Source organism: Carettochelys insculpta, chromosome 14 (genome assembly GCF_033958435.1).
Source record: "Carettochelys insculpta isolate YL-2023 chromosome 14, ASM3395843v1, whole genome shotgun sequence".
Lineage (NCBI taxonomy): Eukaryota > Metazoa > Chordata > Testudines > Carettochelyidae > Carettochelys > Carettochelys insculpta.
In genome coordinates, this window is record NC_134150.1 from 12557288 (window position 1) to 12581028 (window position 23741).

At 45.8% G+C, this 23741-nt stretch overlaps 1 protein-coding gene across 3 annotated transcripts in view; it reads left to right on the forward strand.

The window, feature by feature from the left end:
- Positions 1-23741, forward strand: part of RPGRIP1L (RPGRIP1 like) — a 193958-nt gene that overhangs the window by 52824 nt on the left and 117393 nt on the right. The window contains exons 9-12 of one of the 3 annotated variants that reach the window (XM_075009175.1): positions 5830-5976; positions 7292-7365; positions 13219-13358; positions 13671-14251. In XM_075009175.1, the coding sequence (XP_074865276.1) occupies positions 5830-5976; positions 7292-7365; positions 13219-13358; positions 13671-13756 (447 nt within the window). In that variant the 3' untranslated portion in view covers positions 13757-14251. Of the gene's footprint in view, positions 1-5829; positions 5977-7291; positions 7366-13218; positions 13359-13670; positions 14252-23741 lie in introns of those variants that run through there. The other 2 variants (XM_075009174.1, XR_012647535.1) reach the window with 2 other exon arrangements.

Sequence of the window (23741 nt, forward strand, 5' to 3'; positions counted from 1 at the left end):
CCGGTGGTCCTCCACAAGGTTGTGGAGAGCACAGCAGGTGTTGATGACCAAGGGGACGTTTGGGACGCTGACATCCAGCCTGGTGAGGAGGCTGAGAAATCTCCCCTTCAGTCTCCCAAATACCCACTCTACTGTGCCTCTGGCATGATTGAGGCAACTGTTAAAGGTGTCCTGGGCCAGCATGGTGCGTCTAGTATAGGGCCATATGAATCATGGGTGCAGCGTGTATGCGGCATCCACCATGATGCAGTGGGGAATTGTGGTGTCCCTGAGTGGGAGCTCCCGCAGGAGGGACATACATGCCCTCCTGCATCCAGCATCGCAGCCAGGAATTTTGGAACACCCAGGCATCGTGGGCTCTGCCCAGCCACCCCACACACACTTCCAGGAAATGGTCCCTCGCGTCCACCAGGGCCTGGAGTACCACCAAATGGTACCCCTTCCTGTTAATGTAGGTGCCCCCAATGTGGTCCAGAGCCCAGATTGCCACGTGCATCCTGTCCAGGGCTCTGAAACAATTGGGGAATCTCAGGTCTGCAAACCCGGTGAGGGGGGCATCCAGGTCCCTAGGGTCATTATGCATTGCAGGGTGTTGATGGCTCAGACGACCTCTAGAGGGCAGGAAGTCCATGAATGCCTGACTAGGAGGCTTCCCTGCCATTCCCTGCCTGAGTGGGAGGCCCCCCTTCCCCCTCTCGCCAGGCGCCTCTTTCCCCTGCCACCTTCCCTCCAGGGGCCCCCTTCCCCTTTCCCAGTCACCCACTCCCCAGAGTGAGTTCAGAGTGGGGATCAGACGTACCTCAATCAGCACCACTCCGACAGCATCCTTGCCGAATCTAAATTTGTGGGTGACAAACCAATGGCTGTTGGGGATGGCCAGCCTCCATAGTGCAATGGCCACCCTCTTCTGCACTGCAAGCACTGGCCACATCCAGGTGTCCCGGTGCTGGAGAACTGGGGCAAGCCAGTGGCAGGGGTCCTTGAATGTCTGCCGGGTCATGTGAAAGTTCCTCAGACACCGCTCATCGTCCCAATCCTCCAGCACCAACTGGTCCCACCACTCAGTGCGGATGGTGACGGCCCACTGGTGCGGGCCCGGGTGAGAGAGAGCAGGGCCGTGACCAGGGCCTATAGACTGGGTCCCATGCAGGTGCCCCGACCAGGCCGGTCAGGGTGGAGAGGACCTCATCCTTGGGGAGGATGTGGGCGGGCATTGTCTCCGGCTCTTCTCTCCAGCACGTGCTCTGCTGCTGTCCACAGCCTTTCAGCCTTGAGCACATGCAGGGTGGGGGTTTTGAGAGGGGGTCTTTAAGTGGTCAGCTGTCTGTGAGCCTGGAAGGGCTTGTCAGCCATGTGACCTCCTGCCTGCTTCATTTTCTGGCCCCTTACTTTGAAACTAGGGGCTACTTGCGCATAGACATTTTACTTCAAATAGTGGTGAGCCTACTTCGAAGTAAAGGGAGGTGCTTTTTTTGTATAGACACTCTACTTTGAAGTTGTGCTTCAACGTAAGCAACTTCAAAGTTATTTTGTAGTGTAGACACAGCCTTTGTGTTTGTATTAGTGTCATTAAGCCTAAAGAGCAAAGCTCAAGTATTTATTATGGTCAGAGAACCCAGAGATGAGGTTATCATCCTGGAAAAAGTGAATGAGATACAATTTTAACAATAATTCTGACATGTAACTAATCATAGAAAACAGTACAGAATTTCTAATTTGAATATCAAACCAATACATATGATAGTGTAGTACCATTTAGTATGGTAGTTGATGTATGTTTTTCAGAAATATAAAAGTACTTTTTGTGTAACTACTGACATTGTGTGATGTACTTTAATTAAATGCAAATACTGTATGTCCATTTTCCCTTTTAATCTGGATTGCACAATTCCTGAGCAGCCAGGGAATAATAAAAGTCAAAGATTCTACGCTAGCTAATGACCTAAAATGTGTGTCTGTTATCATATACGCATAGAGAAAATATTGTCATATAGTAATAGCTGTCGTGTGAGTGTCTGGATGAAAGTCTGAAAAGCCCAGAAACTCTCGTCTGATTATTTACTTACTATCCCTTATGCAAATATTTAAAAAAATATTTGCTGTTGATTCTGCAACTGATACTCTGGATTTCACAAACCATGAGTAATACCTGCTAAATTATTATTTTATGTTTCCAGTTTTAGTTCTCAGGAGTTAATTCTGCTCTCACTTACCCTATTGCACCATTGATTGCATAGATATAATTGAAAGCAGATTTGGGTCAATGAAGTTTCTTCTGATGTACATCAGTGTAAGTGCAATCAAAATCAAACCCTTTGTCATTTTACATGCAGGCATGTTCTACAAAGGATAAAGTGCCAGACACCAGTGAAATCCAAAAAACTAGAAATTATCAACTCACTTACCAACTTGATACAGGGTATAAAATAAGAAGAGAAGAAGAACCCACTGTAAGAAAGTCTGGCAGGATGGTCAGAGTTTTAGAAGATGAACCAGAAAACTGTTTCTTAAAAGACCAGTAAAGATGAAAGGTGAAATCCTGAGCTCATTGAGATCAATAGTAAAACTCACATGGACTTTAATGGGGCTAGGTTTTCACGTAAGGTGTCAAGAGTTAGGGATGTTAATGGTTAACTGGTTAAACAGTAAGTCTCACCTTAAACAATGAGGCTTACCAGTTATGGTAACTGGAGCAGCCCGCTGCCTGCCAGCCCCACTACCTGCCACAGGGACTCACTATGGACTGGAGGCACTCCAGCACGGCCAGAACAGTTCTTGTCTGCTGTGGACTTGAGAGCTCTTTGGGCAGGGACTCTCTAACCTAGCCAGATCAACCCTGATCCACAGTGGCCCTGAGGGTACTGTGGGGGGCACAGCCTGTTCCAGCACTCCCTCCCTCCAATACACCCCCCCCTCAGCTTAATTGGTAGAAACTTAATGTTTAACTGGTTAACTAATTAAATGGGATTTTACATCTCTATCAAGATTGGGATTGACAATATGTGTCAAATGGAGCAGAGAGGTTGTGGAAGATAAGGATTACATAGGAGCCATAGTTTGTCCTGGAGTAAGTTTTTAGAAATTCCCATGACAGAAGTTCCAGTAAAGTTAAAATAGATTGTAAGCCTGATTAGAATGGATCCGAGACTTGGTCTGCACTAGACTTTACTGTTGATTGAAGATACGCAATTCAGCTGTAGCAATTGCAGTCTACTGTAAGGTCTGTCCTCGAGGAGGGAGGTCAATGGGAGAAATGCTCCCATCGACCTCCCTTACTCCTGGTGGCACGAGGATAACAGGGAATCAGCTGTGGACTCCACTGAGATCGACCCTTCGACCTGGTAAGTGTAGATGTGCCCTGAGAAGAGGATGAGAAGTAAGAGCAAGGAAGGGATTGAGTGAAAGGATAACTAAGTAAGGAAGTTGAATGAGAATAGATGGGATCACTAGAGAAGGGGAAAGGTTAGAGATGGAAGATATCCAAATAAATGATTGGAGAGAAGGGGAGGAGTTTGGGGAGAAGGGAAATGAGTGGAAAGAGAAGGTGGGATAGTGAGTTCTTAGCAGATTTTGTGAATATTTTTCTCTTTAAAGGAGGTAATAAATGTGCAGAGATGGGGGAAGAAGGCAGGGCAAGGGCTGTAACATATGACAGTATCCTGAGATATCCTAGTTTAAGCTTTTGGAATTAATTTTACATATTTTAGGAGTTCACTGTATTCAAAAGGAAACATTTGAGTGTCATTGTTTTAACTTATTTAACATAAACACTACAATGTGTTATGTGCTTGAAACAATTCTTTGAAACAATACTCTACAAGAAGTAGGGGAATTTCTAGGCAATACTTGAGACAAGGGGGAATGTAAATGACCCACTCCCAGATTCATTCTTTTGAGCTACATGTTGGACAGAAACCTATTGCCTGTCCAATTATCTATTCATGGTCACTTCAAAAACCTAAACAGAAGATAGAAGGGGGCTCAGGTCTATATGAGCAGGTTTGTTCTGAGTTTAAATGGTGATGAACTTGTAATCACAGGAAAAAACCTTGTGTGGGATTTGATACACTAATCACCAACCAGAGCCCTTTTTGGTGTTAGAGATGATCTCTGATAATCTTATTGACATGACTGTAAGTTAGTTGTACATACTTAGAAACTACTATGGTAACTTGTAACTGTTGACAATTACACTGTCTACTATCTTGGAGGAGGATGGAAACAGGCCACTCTGCCTGTTTCTGGGGAAATCAATATAGTTCTTCTGGAAATACCTGGTCAGAAGGTGAAGAGAGATGTGCTTCTTTTGAAAGGCAGTGACTTGGGATGTTTCTGCACTTGCACTCCTCTTTCGAAGGAGGCATGCAGATGAAGCAAATCGGAAATGCAAAGTACCTACAAATTTGCATATTCAGCACCTCATTTGCATGTTCTAATTTCGAAAGAGCTTCTTTTGAAAGAAGAAAGCCAGTGTAGACGCTGCTCTTTCAAAAGTAAACCCATCTTCAAAAGACTCCTTCCCTTTATTTAATGGGAAGAAGGAGTCTCTTGAAAATGGGATTTACTTTCGAAAAAGCAGTGTCTACACTGGCTTTCTTCTTTCGAAAGACAGTCTTTCAAAATTAGAACATGCAAATGTATGTGTCATTTGCATTTTTGATTTACCTCAGTTGCATACCTCTTTCGAAAGAGGAATGCAATTGTAGACACCGTTGGAAGCCTGAAGTGGGTGCCCTCGCTGGAGAAAGAGGAGGAACACAGATGCATTTACCCAAAACTGCCTCAAGAAAAGAGTCAAAGGCTGAGGACTATGGCTAATATATTTAATTTTTTCTGTGATTTCTCTGGCAAAAGAACATCTGACATATTTGTTATTTTACATGAGATTTATTTTATGGATGAATGGAAGGTAAAAGATCAAACAGATGATTTTTTTCTAAAGTCATTTTTGAGAGTAGTCATGCTGCACTCCTCCATTTCTGTCTTAAGCTCCTGAAAATATTACATTACATAGTTCTTATGTTTTCCACAATTTTAACTTCCCCTATGCAATGCTACCTATATTTATATAATTTCATGTTAGACTTAGAGAATGTTAAATAGCAGACTTACCAGAAACAAAACAGCCTAACAGCCATACTTGTCTGAATGTGATTTTTTTTAACTGAGAATTTTTACAAAATGAGTTGGTAATATACTGTGAAATATGGGGTGTATAATCATCAGTAATATCCTGGAATGAGGTTTTACCTGCACCTTATGATGATACTAAGAATGGTTGAAGTATCTAAATTTAATCGAAAAAATAAGTTTAATTTTAAAAGAAATTGTAAGCTTTTCATTAAATTATTAGTTCCAAGGAAGTGCATCTGAGTGTATTGTGAATATAAATCAATTAAATATCCAAAACTATGGTTTAGCATAGCTGTTACAATCCGTGATTAGCATAGCTGTGGTCATCCTTAACTTTTGCTTCTTATTGCCAAGTTTTTGGTCAGTGCATTGAACTACTGAAACCACATTAAAATGTTTTATTTGCTCTAGCAGATGTAGTTTTGGTCCTTCTCATCGTAACTAACTTTTTAATATTGAGGAGAAAGGAAAACACTGCCTTTCTGTTAGCCGTCTGTGCTGATACTGATCTTTCAGTTCCTACAGGGGGCAAACTTAGTTCAAGAGTGCCTCCTTTTGGCTGAGTTTAAAATGTGTTATGTAGTAGTTGGCAAGTTCAGCTACCATTTTATATATATGTTTATAACTTAGGAATTATGTCATCATTGTGTTGTTGGAGAAAGCTTAACTTTTTTTCTTCTCCATTCCTTTTTATAGAATCAAAGGAACCTTAAGGCCAGCCATGATGCTTTAATGGCAAACGGGAATGAACTCAATCTGCAGCTTAAAGAACAGCGTTTAAAGTGCCTCCATCTTGAGAAAGAATTACAATCTATGACTTTTTCAAAACAAAGGATAGAAGAGGTGAGATTACATATGGCTCAGGCATTGATGAATTCACATCTGATTCTGGCAATATTTAGTAAAAGAATTGTATTTTCAGTTAAAAAGATGACCTAAATGTTGCACTGCAAATCACTGCTCCTTTAACTTCTGGTTAAAAGACTAGAATTAATTTCTGATTCTTTGTGTCTAGAAACGTATCCTGTACTTGCTCTTTGTTCTAATAGGCCACCTATGTATTTGATCTCTGTTTTTCTGCATACATTTGAACTTTCATGTTGACATTAGGCTTACTTCATTTGTGTGAGAAAAGGTGGTTAATAGTGTGTTCTGTTACCTGTGTCAGAAATACTGTATGTTTCAAAATATTTCCTATGCTTGTGAGACATGCATGAAGTAGAGGAGTACTCAGGTAAGCATTAGTATTTTAAAATGCTCCATTAGAAAAAACAGCCATAATAGATATACTTTATTTTTTTTAATTGAGACTCCTTAGCACCATATTTTTGAATTACAGCAAATTTAAATATCTACTTAAAATCATTTTAAATGATCGTTTCATGTAACAGATGACTGTCCTTTCCACCTGGAAGCTCAAATCAATCACTTCTTCAGTTCTTGAGCTTCTCTAGCCAGAAGAATAGAAGTACCAGTCAAAGTTGATCCAGACTTAAGAACTGATCCTTCAGTCCATCCCATACTCCCTCAGTAGTTCCATTGACTAAGTGCAGGAGAAAGGGTTTCAGAATAATACTTCAGGTTTTTCCATTGTATATCTTATTGTATTTAGTCATATCTAAAGATTGGGTCATTTTTAATTTATTGTTACATTGACAAAGCTTAAGCTTCATAGTGAGTAACCTCTATGAAACATATTTAGGAAAATTCTTGTAGAGTGGATTTTAAATTATCATCTTCCTTCAGTGAACATTTTAAAAGCAAGTAGTAATATCTGTTTTCTGTTTGGCCAATTCAAAGCAAAATTAATCATACAGAAGCCACTAACTAGTTACTGACGTTCCTAGAACAGTACTAAGATCCTCACAATTGTTAGTGCTGAAAACACTTCCTTTTGGCATAAACAGCAATAGATCAGACTTGTTAATTTCATTTTCATAAACAATGTGAAAAAAGAAATTACTATCCAAGTGGAGACGCATTTGATGAAAGAAAAATATTTTTATGCTTCTAAGACACCATTACGTACAATCCTGAAATTTTAAAAAAAAACAAAACATGTTTTGCAGTGTCTACAGATATTGGTTAATCAACTTTATAACTTGTTTTTGTTGTTTCCTGTGCTATGAATTACATAGAGCTTTCTTCTTCATTTTAGTTGCAAGATAGAATTACTGACCTAGAAAAGGAGAGGGATCTTTTAAAAGAAAATTATGACAAACTATATAACAGGTAAATTATAATTGGTGTTTTTAATGTCATTTGACTCCCGTCATTATTTCCTAGCTACTTTTATACATACGTAGACTTACTCTTTCTCACTCCAATTCCGAAGTGTATGTTAAAACACATGTTGCTGTGTCTGTGTTGCCTCTGTTTTCTTGACAGTGTGCTTGTGTCTCCAGAACTGTGGATTCAATACTCTTCAAGTATTAAACTCATTCTGAAAAAAATCCATTAAATGAACAGTAGTATTGGTTGCATAATTTTTACGATCAAGCCAAGTTATTTAGGAATAGGAGTGAATTTACATTAGAAATAGTCTAAGTGGCTACTTTTTGAATAAGAAATCCATATATCTTTGGATGTAGGATTGTGCAGATGAAATTTATTTTCTTTGAAGATATTTTCTTGAATTCCTTCTCCCATCTCTTCTGTGGAATTCATCTTAAGCTAATGTTTGTGGTAGTTTTGGTGACATTTTCTAACTGTGTTTATTTCAATAGTAGCTGTTGACTTTGTGCTGGTTCTACCTGAAGTTAATGTGAAGGCTTTTTGGAGATAATAACCTGTGTAAATCCTGTCAGTAGTGTTTAAAAATCACATAAATAAAACATTAAAATGCCAAATCCCTAAACATAAAATTTGATAAGGGACAGAGCTCTCTAATCCAGAATGGAAAATTGAAATAATTAGTCAATTTGCAAATGTTTAATGAGGAGAAAGGTGATGTTGAAATAAACTTTTCATGAATTGAAGAAAACAGTCTTAATTCTACTAGGAGAACATGACCTTTTCTGTTGAGATGGAACAATTAAAATAATAAGGGACATATTCTTAAGTTAATTAGTTTCCTGGAGAAGTAGTCAGAATGCTGGAAGTCTTTTCTATTTTTCCCCCCTCCTCCAAATGACTTTTGAATTTATATTTGCAGTTTGTCAACTTGGCAACTCATACAGGATTTCTCAGAAATAAATACAACAACATTTGATATTATTAGCAGAGTTGTTATTTATTATCTTCCTTCTAAGAAACAAACCAGAAATGTAAATAGGTGAATGCATTTGGGAACCATCTGATTTAAGGATCGTTTCAAGGCAAAGTAAGGAATAACAGCACACCATGTGAAGAAGTTTTATATATGGAAAAAATGGTCTGTTGCCAAAATTTGACATTGCAGATTCCTCTGACTTTTAAGGGGAGAATTAATATTTTCATTAATCCATTATTCGTCTTCTTGAGTAAAGCAAAGAAATAACTTTGGTAAAGCAACATCTTGTAATCTGGCAAGATCAAGTAGAAAAACTACAAGAACAGATCTTTAAAATAAACTGGTAACTGAAACTCTACTTAGCCATATCCCAGTAAGCTGAAACACTCAGCTAGCTGCCACATGTTTATTCTTTCCTCCTTCCCTCAAACAGCCACTCTGTTCATCCATTTCATTTATCCATTGATTCCATTATTCCATTGCATAGAAAGGATTATATTGATGAGAGAAAGCCAATGAAGATCACTACATCTCTAGTGCAGATAAAGTGGAAGCAAAATGATTGTGGTATACCTTTTGTTTTGTAGTTAGAACACTGTTAGACATTTTGGCTATATCTACACTAGCAAACTATTGTGGAATAACTAACACTGAGTAAATAACTCCTGTAATAACTAAGTTGAAATATCAAGTTCACACTATGGGGAAGAATTGAAATAAGGCACAACTGTTCTGAAATAGCATGTCCACACTGAATGGAGCCTGCCCTGGACTTGGAGTCCCCAGAATCACTCTGGAGGAGGCCCAAGGAAGATGGAAGTGTTTTGAGGCTGCCGGGTCAGGCAGGCTGCAATGCATGTTGATGGGCACTCCTGTCCACGGCTGAGTCTCACAAGACACTCCATCACTGTCTTCCCCTGTAAGACATTAAAGAAATGCTGTGGGCATACACCTGCCTGTGCTCTGGTTGCCCTTGCAGATCAGACAGCATGCAAGAGGTAAAGCCAGACTTACTGTACAGCATCAGCCCCGTGCCGCCAGGCACTCCAGGATGGGGTGTGGGTCAGGGAGGCCCTCCAGGGGCCCTTCAGAAGGGGACCCCAGGGGCCCTTCAGAAGGGGACCCCAATGACCCTCCCCGACCCACCTCCCACCATGCTCACCATACATACACCACTGCTTCCCCACCATGCCTTCTCCCATAAGGACACACACCACCGCTCTCCTTTCATGCACGAGGGGCAACAGGGTGCTGAACAATAAAACACTTTATCTAAATAGCCGAACCATGTTACAATTAAACTATTGACAGAACTATTTATAGGTGGGTCGGGGGAACTATGTTCAAAGTGGGGTCCTAGGATGGGGCTGGGGGCACCTGAACTTGGAGGGGGCGGGGGTGGGGGGCTGGGAGCAACAACAGCTGCATGAGCCCCTACTGCCCCAGGTCCGGGGTCCCTGTTATGGTTGTCAAGGAGCTGAGACTCCAGGGAGGAAGGGGCACGGGGGCAGGGGAGTGCAGCAGCCTCAACCTCAGTGGGGCAAAATCAGCTGGGAGCAGGGCAGTAAGGGGAGAGGCTGCGGGAGGGGCTGCAGAATAGGGTGGTAAGGGGGCAGGGCCCCGGGGCCGGCAAGTGGTCGCAGCCCAGATGAAGACATGAAGCGTGCCCACCACCTTGCCCCAGGCCATCTGTTCCATTGCCATCCTGCATAGTAATAGCCAGCTCCTGGTGGGCAACTGCACCCCAGCCCCGTCAGTGGTCAGTGCGGGGCTCCCCTGGCCCTGGGCTGACTCGCCAGGCCCTCAGACGGCAGAACTACAGAGACAGAAGGGAGAGAGGGACAACCCTTTAGTCCCGTGACCTGGCCCTGAGCCCCCCATCTCCCCTGCACAGCCCGCCACTACTGGCTCGGCCCCCCCACTCCCTCCCTGAGCATGCAGCTTGTAGTTCTGTCCATGGGAGAAAGTGCTGAGTATCTGCGCACAGCCATCTGGTGCTCATCCAGAGGGGGGCTGGTGGCCATGTGGCTAGCCCGCTGTGTCAGGGGCAGGCACGCCACCTCCTACATACCAGGGTGTCCAAGGCTCCAGATACATACCAGAGGGTCACTCCAGGCATTCAGGGGAGGCCTGGGAGGAGGGGGTATGGCTTGAGGACCTGGAGGGGATGGCGATCACCAAGATCCCCTTTTCCTCCTCTAACATGGGCTCAATGGCAGTGGGTCCCACCCAAGGATCCCAGCTGGTCCTCAGCCTCCAGCTCGGTCTCCACTCACGCTGCCGGACAGTCATCCAAAGGCAGTGGCCATGGCACTGACTACTGACATGGAGGAGGACCTCCTCATCCCCCCACAATGTGAGGAGGTCCATCACCTCATCCTCAGCCCATGATAGGCCCCTCTTCTTTCAAAGCTTTGTCCCCAAGATTTTACAGAGAAGAAGTATGAGTTTTAGAGGGACAAGGTGAATGAGGATATGTCTTTTATTAGACCAGCTTCTGTTGGTGAGAGAGACAAGCTGTCAAGCTTCTGAAAAAGAGCTCTGTTTGAGCTTGAAAGCATAGACTTTGGTGCAATAAAAGACATTACCTTACCCACCCTTTTCTGTCTAATGTCCAGAGAACAACATGGTTAGAACAACACTGCATATACACGTACGTTTGTCAGTGAAGTCTTTATTATTTAGGCAACATCCAAGTAAGCCAGTTGTGTGGATAACAGAGTTGCAAGGATTGTTTTCATAGGCTCTTGTAATGCAGATCTGTTTTGACAACTGAAATAATGTTGTACATGTGTTTTCTTACGTTGTAATTAACAACCCCTGGTGACACTGAATATAGATGTAAATCTAGATAGCAGCTATTTTCAAGAATTTACAGTTTCTTCCTCTTCCTCTTCCTTCTTGTTGTTGTTAAGGGTAAGGACATATGACTTTTATTTAAGATTTAATCAATTATAATTTATCTATGTAATCCTTTCTTCACGTTAGTCAGTCAAAACTTGAATAATTTAAGTCTGTATGTTTTCTGAAATTGCTGGTAGCATGGATTCAAGGATATCTCTTCAAAACAGTAGTAATAGAGGGGAAAATATACATTATAATTTATTTATATTAACACAGCATTTAGGGGCCCAAACCAAAATCAGTACCTCACTGTAAAAGGTACACTACAAGCACAGAATCAGACGGACTTTGTCCTGAAGTGTTTCCTATCTATATAGGCCACACAAACTGGTGGTGTGAGCAGAATCAGAGGCAGAGAGAGGTAGAAGTGACTTGTTCAGAATCACAAAGCAAGTTAGTGCCAAAACCAGAAACAGAGCTCGAGTTTTCCAACTGTCCACTAGCCCAGTGCTTCTGAACCCTTTTGATATCAAGAACTGGATTGCTGCCTTCCTAAACTCTTCCAGGAAAATCCCAGGGATGAACAAGGAGGCTGCTGTGGAGTGGTACCAGTCAACAGGAGAAACACTGGATAATGAGGCCACACTACCTTTCAAATGCTGCCTCTCACATTCATTTTTTGTAGAGTATGTCCATAGCATTGAAAATGAACGTCATGAACATTTAACCTGTCATGTATTTGCATTCAGTTAAAACATGAGATTTTCCTTAATGTCTTGGGGGTATTTTTGTCAGCTAAAAGATACAGTTAAGATTTCATGTTACAACAATTCTTCAGTCCCTTATGCAAATCCTCATTCTGATTCATTAGATGTAAATTTGCATTTACTCTGTCACAACCAGTCTATTAAAACAGACAATTTCCATTTCTGTTAAGGTGTAAAAAGTCTGTAATTCTGGGAGTGTTTGCTTGTTTTTGTTTCTTGGTTTGTTTTTGTTTTTCTGAGTGGGTTGGGTAGGTTTTGTTACAGATAGACATGAGATGCCTCATTCCATTTGGAATCAGCTTCTCCAAATTGGATTCCTGAGGAGCTGATGTATTATTTAAAGTTTCAGATTATTAAAAAAAATGCAGAATGTCTTTTGCAATTACACCTTGGTGAATAAGCTGGTGTTTGGCGGAAACCCAGGAGAACATTTGTAAGCCAATCAGTGCATTGTTAAATAATGATGTGAACAGCACAAAGTAGCATTCATCTTGTAAATGATACAAACATACATTGCATACATTTTTACATATTCTATCCTAGTTGTGAATCATTTTATATATTTACTCTTGCTTCAAGCTGAATCATTCTTTTGTGAGGGTTTCAGAAATTCTGATTTGGTGTTCCTGCCGTCCCTGTTGCATAGTGGTTTTTGGTTTAGAACCAAATAATGTGTTAAAACAAAAATAGTTATTCTCATTCCCTAGATTTTTTTTAAGTAGGATGACTCCTTTTTGTGACTGCCTCTGAATCAGTATCAGAATCATTTAACAGTATGAGAACTGTTGTCACTTTATAGTCAATATTTCTTTGAGCCGGCAATAGGTCATTAGGCACTCTGTGCTTTACAGATGTTAGGAGATCAGGTGGGTAATCACAGGTCTCTACATTATGGGGTTTTATATGTGGAAAGAATGGTTTTGTCATTTGTCTTTTGCTGAGGTTTGGCATTGTGGATTCCCTTGGAATATGCATCTGAATTCTTTTTCTGGTCCCACAAATGCTGTACACTGCCAACTTTCCTGACTTTGGAGCTCTAAATTAAGGCCAGTTCCTTTACTCATCCCACAAACTCTTTCATGATCTTTAACCACAGCCTAAGAAAGGCGCCTTGGTTTTAACAGCAGCAGACCAGCATATGTTTATTTAATTCCTAAAACATGATGACAGTAGTCTCTGTGCCACTAAAAGCTTTTTTTCATTATTATTTTTGTTGAAGTTGATTTTTTAAAATTTCTTCACATGCCACATGTTTTATTGCAGTGCCTTCAGTGTGAGTCATGAGCAGCAATGGAAGTTAAAGGAACAGCAACTGAAATTACAAATTGTTCAACTTGAGACTGCCTTAAAGTCTGACTTAGCAGACAAAAATGAAATCCTTGACAGAATGAAAGTAGAAAGAGGTATATTTATAAAATGTTTTTTTTCTCAGTATGCTGCAAGTGTAAGATTCTTCTGCTTTTCTAATTCTAGTCCAGTATGCATACCATTGAAAAGTTCAGTTCCTGTAACTGGTAATTATAGGCCACATTTCAAGGTCTTTATTGAGCAAGGTGCTAAAACACATGCCTAACTTATAATCACATGCCTAATCCCATTAAAGTTGGGCAAGTGCTTCAATATGCATGTGATGATGCATTTGACGAAGTGGGCCTATGCTCCAATAAATCTGTTAGTCTATAAGGTACCACAGGACTTCTCATTGTTTTTTCTAGTACTCAAGTCACCAAGGGACCTGGGCTCGGCATCCCCAACACTGCAGAGAGACCTGTCTCTGACTGTTCTATCAGAACTGCATTGAGACCAATCTCAAGAGGAAATCCCCCATCAGGTGTCTTTCCTAGGGCCTCCCCTTGGCACTGCTCTCTGGCACTGGATGGCTCGGTGCCTCCATGATCTCCCTATTCCTTCTCCATTTCCTCTTCATGGTCAGAGATGGAGCTTCTCATTTCCTACTATTGAGGCCTTTGAGATCATTCACCATTTACTCCATCAGTCTTTTGCTGCTGGAATCGCTAGGGCACTTAGCCAATGAGATCATGAGGACTGGCATAGTTGCAGTGGCCATTCTAGGGCCTTTGAGGATTTCCACTGGTCCAAAGCTCCAGCTCAAGACATTTGTGTTAGTCTGTGGGGCTATGTCTACATGGGCAGCCTCTGTCAACAGGTGGTGCTGTTGACAGAGTTACCCCGGCAAAACGTCTGATGACAGAGAGCATTCACACAGCACCCAGCTCTGTCAACAGAGGTAGCTCCTCAACCCCAGAAGCGTAGCTCACATGGAGGGCAAAGCCCTTCCAGAACCACTGGCTCTGCACACTCTTAAAAAGTGTCCCCCCCGCCCCCCCTGCCCAAGGTACAGCACCTGGCAAGCCTTGCAGAGCTATGCAGATACAGCCAAGCTCCTGCAGGGACCCCAGTCTCCACTGAAACTGCTCAGTACTGCCACTCAGCAGCATGTCAGAGCAGCCCCCCAGCTCTTCCTGGAGCAAGAGCCAGCTGCTGCTGCCTCTGCCCCTCATCCTCATCAGGGTGTTCCACCATCTCTGGGAGGATGATGATGCCGAGAAGGAGCCTACTGATGGCAGCACCATTGCCTCAGTACCCTGGCAGCCCTTCCTGTCTCAGGTGCCCTGACAGGTCTGGCGGTACCCCATCAGCTCAGATTGGTGGGACCGATGGGTGATGGGGCAATTGGGTGATCACCAGTGGGTCCGCAACTTTCGAATGAGGAAGGCCACCTTCCTCAAGCTGTGCAACCCAGCTTGTCCCTGCCCTGCCCAGCCCAGACAGGACACAAACATGCGGTCTGCCTTCACCCTCAAGAAGAGTGTGGTCATAGCTTTTGGAAGCTGGCAACACCTGATAGCTACTGCTCCATGGGCCACCAGTTTGGGATCAGGAAGTCCGCCGTTGGGGCCGTACTGATGCAGGTAAGGCAGCCTCGGGCTGCATGGGTGGAATGGAAGGGAGGAGTGGAGGATGGGGTGAGCGGGGGGACAAGAGGAGGGGGACGGGGAGAAAGAGGGATGGAGGACACGGGGGAGCTCACTGAGGCCTAGGGTCATTGACTTGCAGCTGTGTCTGGTCTCCTGTCCCCACAGGTGGTACACACCATCAATGACATCCTGGTCTGGAGGCTCATCTTCATCACTGATGTGGACTCCCTGGTAGCTGGCTTCAACAACTTGGGCTTCCCCAATTCTTTCGGGGCACTGGATGGCAAACACATCCTATCAGGGCCCTGGACCAAAGTGCTGGATGTTTCATAAATCAAAAGGGGTACCACTCGGTGGTCGTGCAGGCCCTGGTAGACCATTGAGGCCAGTTCCTCAACCTGTACGTCAGGTGGTCGGGCATGACGCCTGGGTCCTCTGGAATTTGAGCCTATTCTGGAAGATGAAGGCAGACACCTGTGTCCCCCGCCAGGAGCTGGCCGTTAGAGACACGTAGATGCCTCTGTGCATCATTGGGGATGGGACCTACCCACTCCTCCCATGGCTCATGAGCCCCTACACTGGCCACCGAGAATGCACACAGAAGCTGTTCAATGGCCACCTCACCTGGGCAAGGAACTCAGTCGAGCTGGCCTTCAGCCACTTGAAAGGGAGATTCTGCTGCCTCCTGATATGGCTAAATATGGGGGAGAGGAATGTCTCTGCAGTCGTGACCACCTGTTGTGCCCTCCACATCTTGGTGGAGAGGAAGGAGGAGGAATTCTTGCAGGGCTGGGTGCTGGAGGAAGGGGGCCACTACAAACAGCCCAGGGTGGCCCAAAACTGGCAGGCACATGCAGACGGGGCGTGCATTTGTGAGGCCCTGCATGAGTCTTTTGTTCGTGGCTCCCACTGACTCCAGCCTGGATACTAGTCCCACCACGCCCCTCTCCTACCACACCCACTCACCCCCAGACCACCTTCCTCCAGGAAGGGACGTCGTTTGTGTGAAAATATATAAGCTTTGTATACACTCTAACCTTTCATTCAAAAATAAACATATAACATTGTAACTATAGGGTGCCTTAACTATTTACAAAAGGGGGAGGGTGGGGATCCTGAACTTCGAGGAATGAGGACCATGAATTGGGGATGGGGGATCAATCAGGTGGGGCTTGAGGGCTGTGACCCATGCTGGCCACAGGAGCCCTTTGTGCCTTTTGTCCAGACACCCCCACCAGGCTGGGTTGGGGCCGGGAATACAGGAAGGTAGGGTTTGGGAGGGCTGCTGCTACATCCAGCTCAGCAGCAGGGGGCAGGAGGGGCTGGGAGCAATTGTGGGGTAGGGGGGCTCTGGGGGAGATGAACCCCAGCCATATCCATTGCCCATCACAGTGTGTTGAGTATTACATGGGGTCTGGAAGAGCAGGGATGGGAGTGGGGGCACCAGCTGCAAGGGGGATGGGAGCAGCAGGCTCAGCAAGTGAGGTGATCTGGGCTACCCAGGCCTCCGCAATATCCAGCAGCCAGTCCACCCAGGTCAGCCACTGCTCAGACGCCTGCACCCAGTCCCAGTGCCACTCTTCTTCACAGCGCATTCACTCCTCCATCAGACCATTCTAGCACCAAAGGGCAGCTGTGTAGGCCCACAGGGTGTCATTGTCCGGCTGGTGACGTGTCTTCCAGATGCAGGCATGCCCTGGTGGTAGTGATGGGCTGCCAGCCCTTAGGTGCACCGCTTGGGGTTCTGCCACATCTCCCTCCTCCAGGGCTGCCTGGGTGCATGGCGGGTCTGGCCCACCCCTCAGATGGTGCAGCTGTGGGGAGATATGCAAAGATATGCAACCCTGTGCTGTTGGACATAGCTGGTCTGAGTGAGCGCATACCAGCACAGTGGATCTTTCCACTCAGCGAGCCTGTGATGTTGGTGGGGGAACGGCCTGACCACTTCTCCACCAACTCTGTAGTAAGTGAGGGTTTCAGCATGGGTGTCGGGGGTCCCAGCATTACCGTTCCCTCCCTCGGGCTCTGCCGCATGCATTTGGCTCTCCACCATGCAGGGGTGCGGGCTTGGGTTCAGGCACTCAGCCAGCCAAGTGTCCTTCACCTGGCCTTGGCAGGGATGGCCTGCCCCACCCCTGTGACCCAGGATGTCATAGGGCCCCACCATGGCATTGGCAGTGGGCCAGCAGCAGCCTGCAATGTGCAGATGGTACGCACTGCCATGGGCTTTGGTACACATGGTGAGCTCTTGGGCCTCCTGCCTGCCTGAGCCGTCTTGCCTGGCCCCGTCACACACCCTGCCTGCCTCCCAGCTCCCAAGCCCATGGGATGTGACAGGGTACTCACCAGACAGTCCTGTGAACAGCTTTGTGGATGCCCAAGTGGAGCTGGCGACACTAGCGGTGGTTGAGCCCAAGACAATGACCAGCGTGCCCTGACTTGACTCTGGGTCTGATGGAGACTCCTGGGCTGGCTCTGGTGAGCTGGTGGGCTCCTGGGAGGCAACTTCCAGTGGAGGAGACCACTCCCTGGTGTCCCTAGGGGCCATTCTGGAGGCCCTGTCCTTGCCTCCAAGGAGATGGTCCAGCTTTTTGTAATGTGGGCAGGTGGCAGGCCCTGTCCTGACCACCACTGCATGTCCTGGGCCCACACGTAGCTCTGGCAGAGCTCTTTCACCTTCTCTCACACGTGCTCAAGGGTACGAACTGGGTGGCCACACTCCGCCAGGGCTTCGGCCATCCATGCATAGCCTGGGGCATTGCAGCGCTTTGCGGTGGGGTCCAGCATCACCTCCTCTTCTGCCCAGAGGGCAGGATGGGGCCCGCCTCCTGCCACCCCTTCTGGCAGCCTGGGATCCCTCACCTGAGCTGTGGGAGGGCCCAGGATGGTCTCCAGCTGCCTGGGACATTTTTGTCTCTTGTGGGGAGTGGTTGGCAGGAGGTGCCTGTAGCCACATGCAGCAGGCCTGTAGCCACACATCCAGCTTCCTACCTGGGGCTACCAGCCCCTTTAAATGTGGCCAGAGGCAGGGATGATAGAGTTGTGCCTTTGGGGAATGGTGCCTCTCTGTGCTGGCCAGCCAGCGCCATGGAGCAGGCAGGTAAAGGAGAAGGAAATACAGGATTCTTAAGTAAGAAGCTGTCTGTGTGTGTGTTGTGTTTGGGACTTTCTGTCTGTGGCTGTGGTGTTTTCTGCTCTGTGGTGTGTGGTTGTTTTTTTTTCCCCCCATCCCCCCCTCACCCCCACGGAGGGTGGACTGGGACTGGCAGTTGGAATCTGTTGGCTTCTAAATAAGCTTGTTATCTAGAAGCCTCTGCTGATTGGCTGAGCCTTGGTAAGGGGAGAGACTTTGAGGCAGTTTAGGGCTTTATAAAGCAGTGTCCAAGCGAACAGCGGACGATAAACGGGGAGTTTAGAGAGGGAGTTTGGAAGGGAGTGGAAGGGGCCAGGGACCCTTGCCTTTCTTTTAAATCACTGTTCTAGGATGGCAGGCATAGATAGTGGCAGGTCTGCTGCTGTTACCTGCTCGGGATGCACCATATTTGTCTTCCTTCCTGAGGAAAGAAGGGATTTCGTCTGCACTAAGTGCAAGCTGGTCTCCATTTTAGAAGAAAAAATTAGAGGACTGGAGGCTCAAGTGTTGACACTACGCTCAGTCAGGGAGGATGAAGATTTCCTTGACAGAAGGGAGTGTTTAATCTTGCAAGCATGGCAGGCGGAAAAACCGGTGAGGGCGGTAAGGGATGAAGTGGAGAACTGGCAGCATGTAAGTTCTAGAAGAAAAAGAAGGCCAGTACACAAGTCCCCCATTGATCTAGAGATAAGTAATCGCTTTCAGACATTCTCCACTGGTTCTGCGGTGGTGAATACTTTGGAAGGAGCCTCACAGGAGAAAAATCACAAGAGAACTGCTTCTACTGCAGGACAGGGGATGTGTAGTCCTAGGGCTGGGGGGTTCAATGACCACCACCTCCACAAGAAAAAGACAGGTGATGGTGTGAGGGGACTCCCTCCAAAGAGGGACTGAACCATCCATCTGCAGACCGGACCTGCAATCTCGTGAGGTGTGCTGTTTACCAGGAGTTCGAATTCAGGATGCGACTGAGAGCCTTACAAAACTGCTCAAGCCTTCGGACTACTACCCCTTCCTACTTCTGCATGTGGGAACTAACTATATGGCCAAGAATGACCTTGAGCAGGTTACTGCGGATTATGTGGTGCTAGGAAGAAGGGTCAAAGAATTGGGAGCGCAAGTGGTGTTCTCGTCCATCCTTCCTGTCAAAGGGAAAGGGCTAGGTCTAATTGAGGAAGTAAATGCATGGTTACGCAGGTGGTGTCGGAGAGAGGGCTTTGGATTCTTCGATCATGGGACGCTGTTCCAGGCACAAAGATTATTGGGAAGAGATGGGGTCCACCTAACCAAGAGAGGAAGGAGCATTTTCGCAAGTAGGCTTGCACACTTACTGAGGAGAGCTTTAAACTAGGATTGCTGGGAAAAGGTGACCGAAACCCTGTGGGTAGAAAGGAACTTGGAGGCTGGGAAGAAATGCAAAGAGGAACGTACAACAAAAGTGGACTCTTGGTTCAAGTAGTGAGGGCGGGGAGATCGCCTGGTTATCTAAGGTGTTTGTATACCAATACCAGAAGCCGGGGTAACAAGCAGGAGGAATTAGAAGCCCTGGCTCAGTCCAAGAACTATGACTTGATTGGAATAACTGAAACTTGGTGGGATGACTCTCATGATTGGAGCGCTGCCATGAAAGGGTATAAACTGTTCAGGAAGAACAGGTGAGGGAGAAAAGGAGAAGGAGTTGCATTGTATGTAAGAGAGCACTATAATTGCTTGGAACTCCAGTACATAAAGGGAGAAAAGCCTGTTGAGAATATATGGGTCAAGCTTAGTGGTGTAGGCAGCACTGGAGATGTGGTGGTGGGTGTCTGCTACAGGCCACTAAATCAGGATGATGAGGTAGATGAGGCTTTTTTTGGACAACTGAGAGAAGTTTCCAGATCGCAGGCTCTCATTATCATAGGGGACTTCAATTACCCTGACATCTGTTGGGAGACCAATATGGTGGTACACAAGCAGTCCAGGAAATTTCTGGAGAATGTTGGGGATCACTTTAGTACAAGTGCTGAAGGACCCAACCAGAAGTCATGCGCGGCCCAACCTGCTGCTTACAGACAGGGAGGAGCTAATTGGGAAGGTAGAGGTGGGGGACAACCTGGGAAGCAGTGATCATGAGGTGGTAGTCTTCAGGATCCTGACCAAAGGAAGGAAAGAGAGCAGCAAATTACACACCTTGGACTTCAGAAAAGCACACTTTGACTCCTTCAGGAACCTGATGGGCAGAATCCCCTGGGATGCTACCATGAAGGGAAAAGGAGTCCAGGAAAACTGGCAGTATTTTAAGGAAGCCCTATTGAAGGCGCAGAAAGAAACTGTCCTGATGCGCAGCAAGAGAAGTAAATATGGTAGGAGACCAGACTGGTTTACTGGGGAAATCCTTGGAAAACTTAGGCACAAAAAGGAAGCTTACAAAAAGTGGAAACTGGGACAGATGTCTAGGGAGGGGTATAAATGTATAGCTCGAGAACGTAGGGCAGTTATCAGGAAGGCGAAAGCGCAACTGGAATTGCGACTCATGAGGAATGTGAAGGTTAACAAGAAAAGTTTCTACAGGCATGTTAGCAAGAAGAACGTGATCAGAGAGGGCGTGGGGCCCCTACTGGATGAGGGAGGTAACCCAGTGACAGATGATGTAGGGAAAGCTGAAGTACTTAATGTTTTCTTTGTCTCTGTCTTCATGGACAAAGACAGCTCCCAGACTAATGCGATAAGTGATGCATTGTGGGATGAAGGTGGACAGCCTTTGGTGGGGAAAGAACAGGTTAGGAGCTATCTAAAAAAGCTAAATGTACATAAATTGATGGGCCCGGACCTAATTCATCCTAGGGTTCTGAGGGAGTTGGCATATTGTTGATGAGCCTTTGGCCATTATCTTTGAAAAGTCATGGAGATCGGGAGAGATCCCAGATGATTGGAAAAAGGCAAATGTAGTGCCCATCTTTAAAAAAGGGAAGAAGGATGTTCCAGGGAACTACAGGCTGGTCAGTCTTACATCAGTCCCTGGAAAAATCCTGGAGGGGCTCCTCAAGGAAGTCATTTTGAGGCACTTGGAGGAGAGGAGAGTGATCAGGAATAGTCAGCATGGATTCATGAAGGGCAAGTCATGCCTGACCAATCTGATTAGTTTCTACGATGAGATAACTGGCTCTGTGGATAGGGGAACATTAATGGATGTGATTTATCTTGACTTCAGCAAAGCTTTTGATACGGTCTCCCATGATATTCTTGTCAGCAAGTTAAAGGAATGTGGATTGGATAAATGGATGGTAAGATGGATAGAAAGCTGGCTAGAAGGTTGGGCCCAGTGGGTAGTGATCAACGGCTCAATGTTGGGATGGCAGTCAGTTTCTAGTGGAGTGCCCCAAGGTTCAGTTCTGGGTCCTGTTCTGTTCAACATATTTATCAATCACTTGGATGAGGGGTTGGATTGCACCCTCAGCAAGTTTGTGGATGACGCTAAGCTAGGGGGAGAGGTAGATATGCTGGAGGGTAGGAACAGGGTCCAGACTGACTTAGACAAATTGGAAGACTGGGCTGCAAGAAATCTAATGAGGTTCAATAAGGACAAGTGCAGAGTCCTGCAGTTGGGCCGGAAGAATCCCAAGCATTGTTACAGGCTGGGGTCCGACTGGCTCGGTAGTAGTTCTGCAGAAAAGGACCTGGGAGTTGTAGTGGACGAGAAGCAGGACATGAGTCAACAGTGTGCCATTGTAGTCAGGAAAGCTAATGGCGTATTAGGTTGCATCAAGAGGAGCATTGCCAGTAGATCCAGAGAAGTGATTATTCCTCTTTATTCAGCTTTGGTGAGGCCACATCTGGAGTACTGTGTCCAGTTCTAGGCCCCCAGTTATAGGCAGGATGTGGATACAGTGGAGAGGGTCCAGCGGAGGGCGACCAAAATAATTAGGGGGCTGGAGCATATGACTTATGAAGAAAGGTTGAGGGAATTGGGCCCGTTTAGTCTGCAGAAGAGAAGACTGAGGGGGGACTTGATAACAGCCTTCAACTTACTGAAGGGAGGTTGCAAAGAGGCTGGAGAGAGGCTGTTCACAGTGGTCACGGATGACAGAACACAGAACAGTGGTCTCAAGTTGTGGTTGGAAGGGTCCAGGTTGAACACTAGGAAAATCTTTTTCACTAGGAGGGTGGTGAAGCATTGGAATGGTCTACCCAGGGAAGTAGTGGAGTCTCCATCCCTGGAGGTGTTTAAGTCTCGCCTCGACAAAGCCTTGGTGGGGCTGATCTGATGGGTTTGGTCCTGCTTAGAACAGGGGGCTGGACTCAATAGCTTTTTTAGGTCTCTTCCAGCTCTGTTTTTCTATGGTTCTATGATTCTTTTCTGTTGCCAGAATGGGCCCTGAGCGTCTACATGGCAGTTTTGTTGACAGAATACTGTCAACACACTTACTATGTCTGGTCGGGGGAGGCATAATGCTGCTGGCTGAAGTGCTGGGTTTTGCCAACAAAATCTCTACAGAGTACCTTAACCTTGTAGATGCTCTAAGAGTTTTGTCAACAAAAGGCTTCTGTCAACAGAGGGTGCCGATGCAGGCCCAGCCTGGGAGTCTCGTCCTTTGGGTACCACACCATGAAACCCCACAACCAAAACTCCAGTACTGACCCCTACACCAAGCAACAGGAGCAGGCCTCTTCTGCAAAGGGTGGGACAGCGACTATTCTGGTATTGCATGCCAGCTCCCTGTAATCATCTGATAAGGAATTGATAGTGAAGGACATGTCTTTGATCCACAATGACTTTAAGGCCAAACAAAACTTAATAGAGCAGGGGGCATCCAACTTAGTCACTAAAGCAGGGGAAGCGAAGGAGTCTTCTAAGGGCATCTTGGACATCCTAGTGACAGCTGGTCCCTCAAGCATAGCCCTTGCCTTCCATGAAGCCCATAAAATCTCTGTGGCAGTCCAGCCTCTCCTTCCTACAGCTAAGTGTAGGGAAGGAAAGTTCTTTGTACCAGGCAAAGATGGCAAATTTCTATTTATCACCCTTGCCCAGATCCCTCATTGTGACAATGGCCAATGAGAGGGACTATCAAGGCCAGACAGGACCAATGCTGAAGGCAAAGGACCCCAGGAAGCTAAATCTGCTTGAGAAAGAAGACCAATTCCATGGTGGGAAGGAGCAGGGGTTACAATGCCATATAGTGAACCAGCAAGTTGTGCTGGCTTGCTATGATTTTAATATGTGGGGAGCAATGGACATATTCAAGGAGAAGCTTCCCCAAGACTCATGAAGGAAGGCAAAACAGTGGCCAGGACCTCTTTGCCAGCAACACTGGACACCACTGATTCTACAGTCAGGACAGGAGCCATAGCTGTCACCATGTGCAGGAGCAGGATTCTCTCAAGTGGTGCAGTAAGCAATACAGGACCCATGAATTGAATCTTCCTCACTCTTTTCTGAGTTCACAGTTGTCTTTCACCGTGATCTTAAATGCTTGAGAGCAACATTGAAATCCTTGGGCCTCTGTATATCAATACATTCAATGAAGTCCTATAGGCTTCAGCAATTTGGCCAATATTCTCAGCTGCCTAGGCAGGATTAGGGGAGGAGAAGGAGGGGGACAAGGTTTGAAAAAAATCTGCCTCCAGCTTCATCCTCTGGAGGGCTCTCTCAGCTGAACCCACATCAGTCTGACGACTTGACTCATGTTTTGAGGAGGCATGCAAAGATTATCTACAAACACACCTTGCAGGACCTT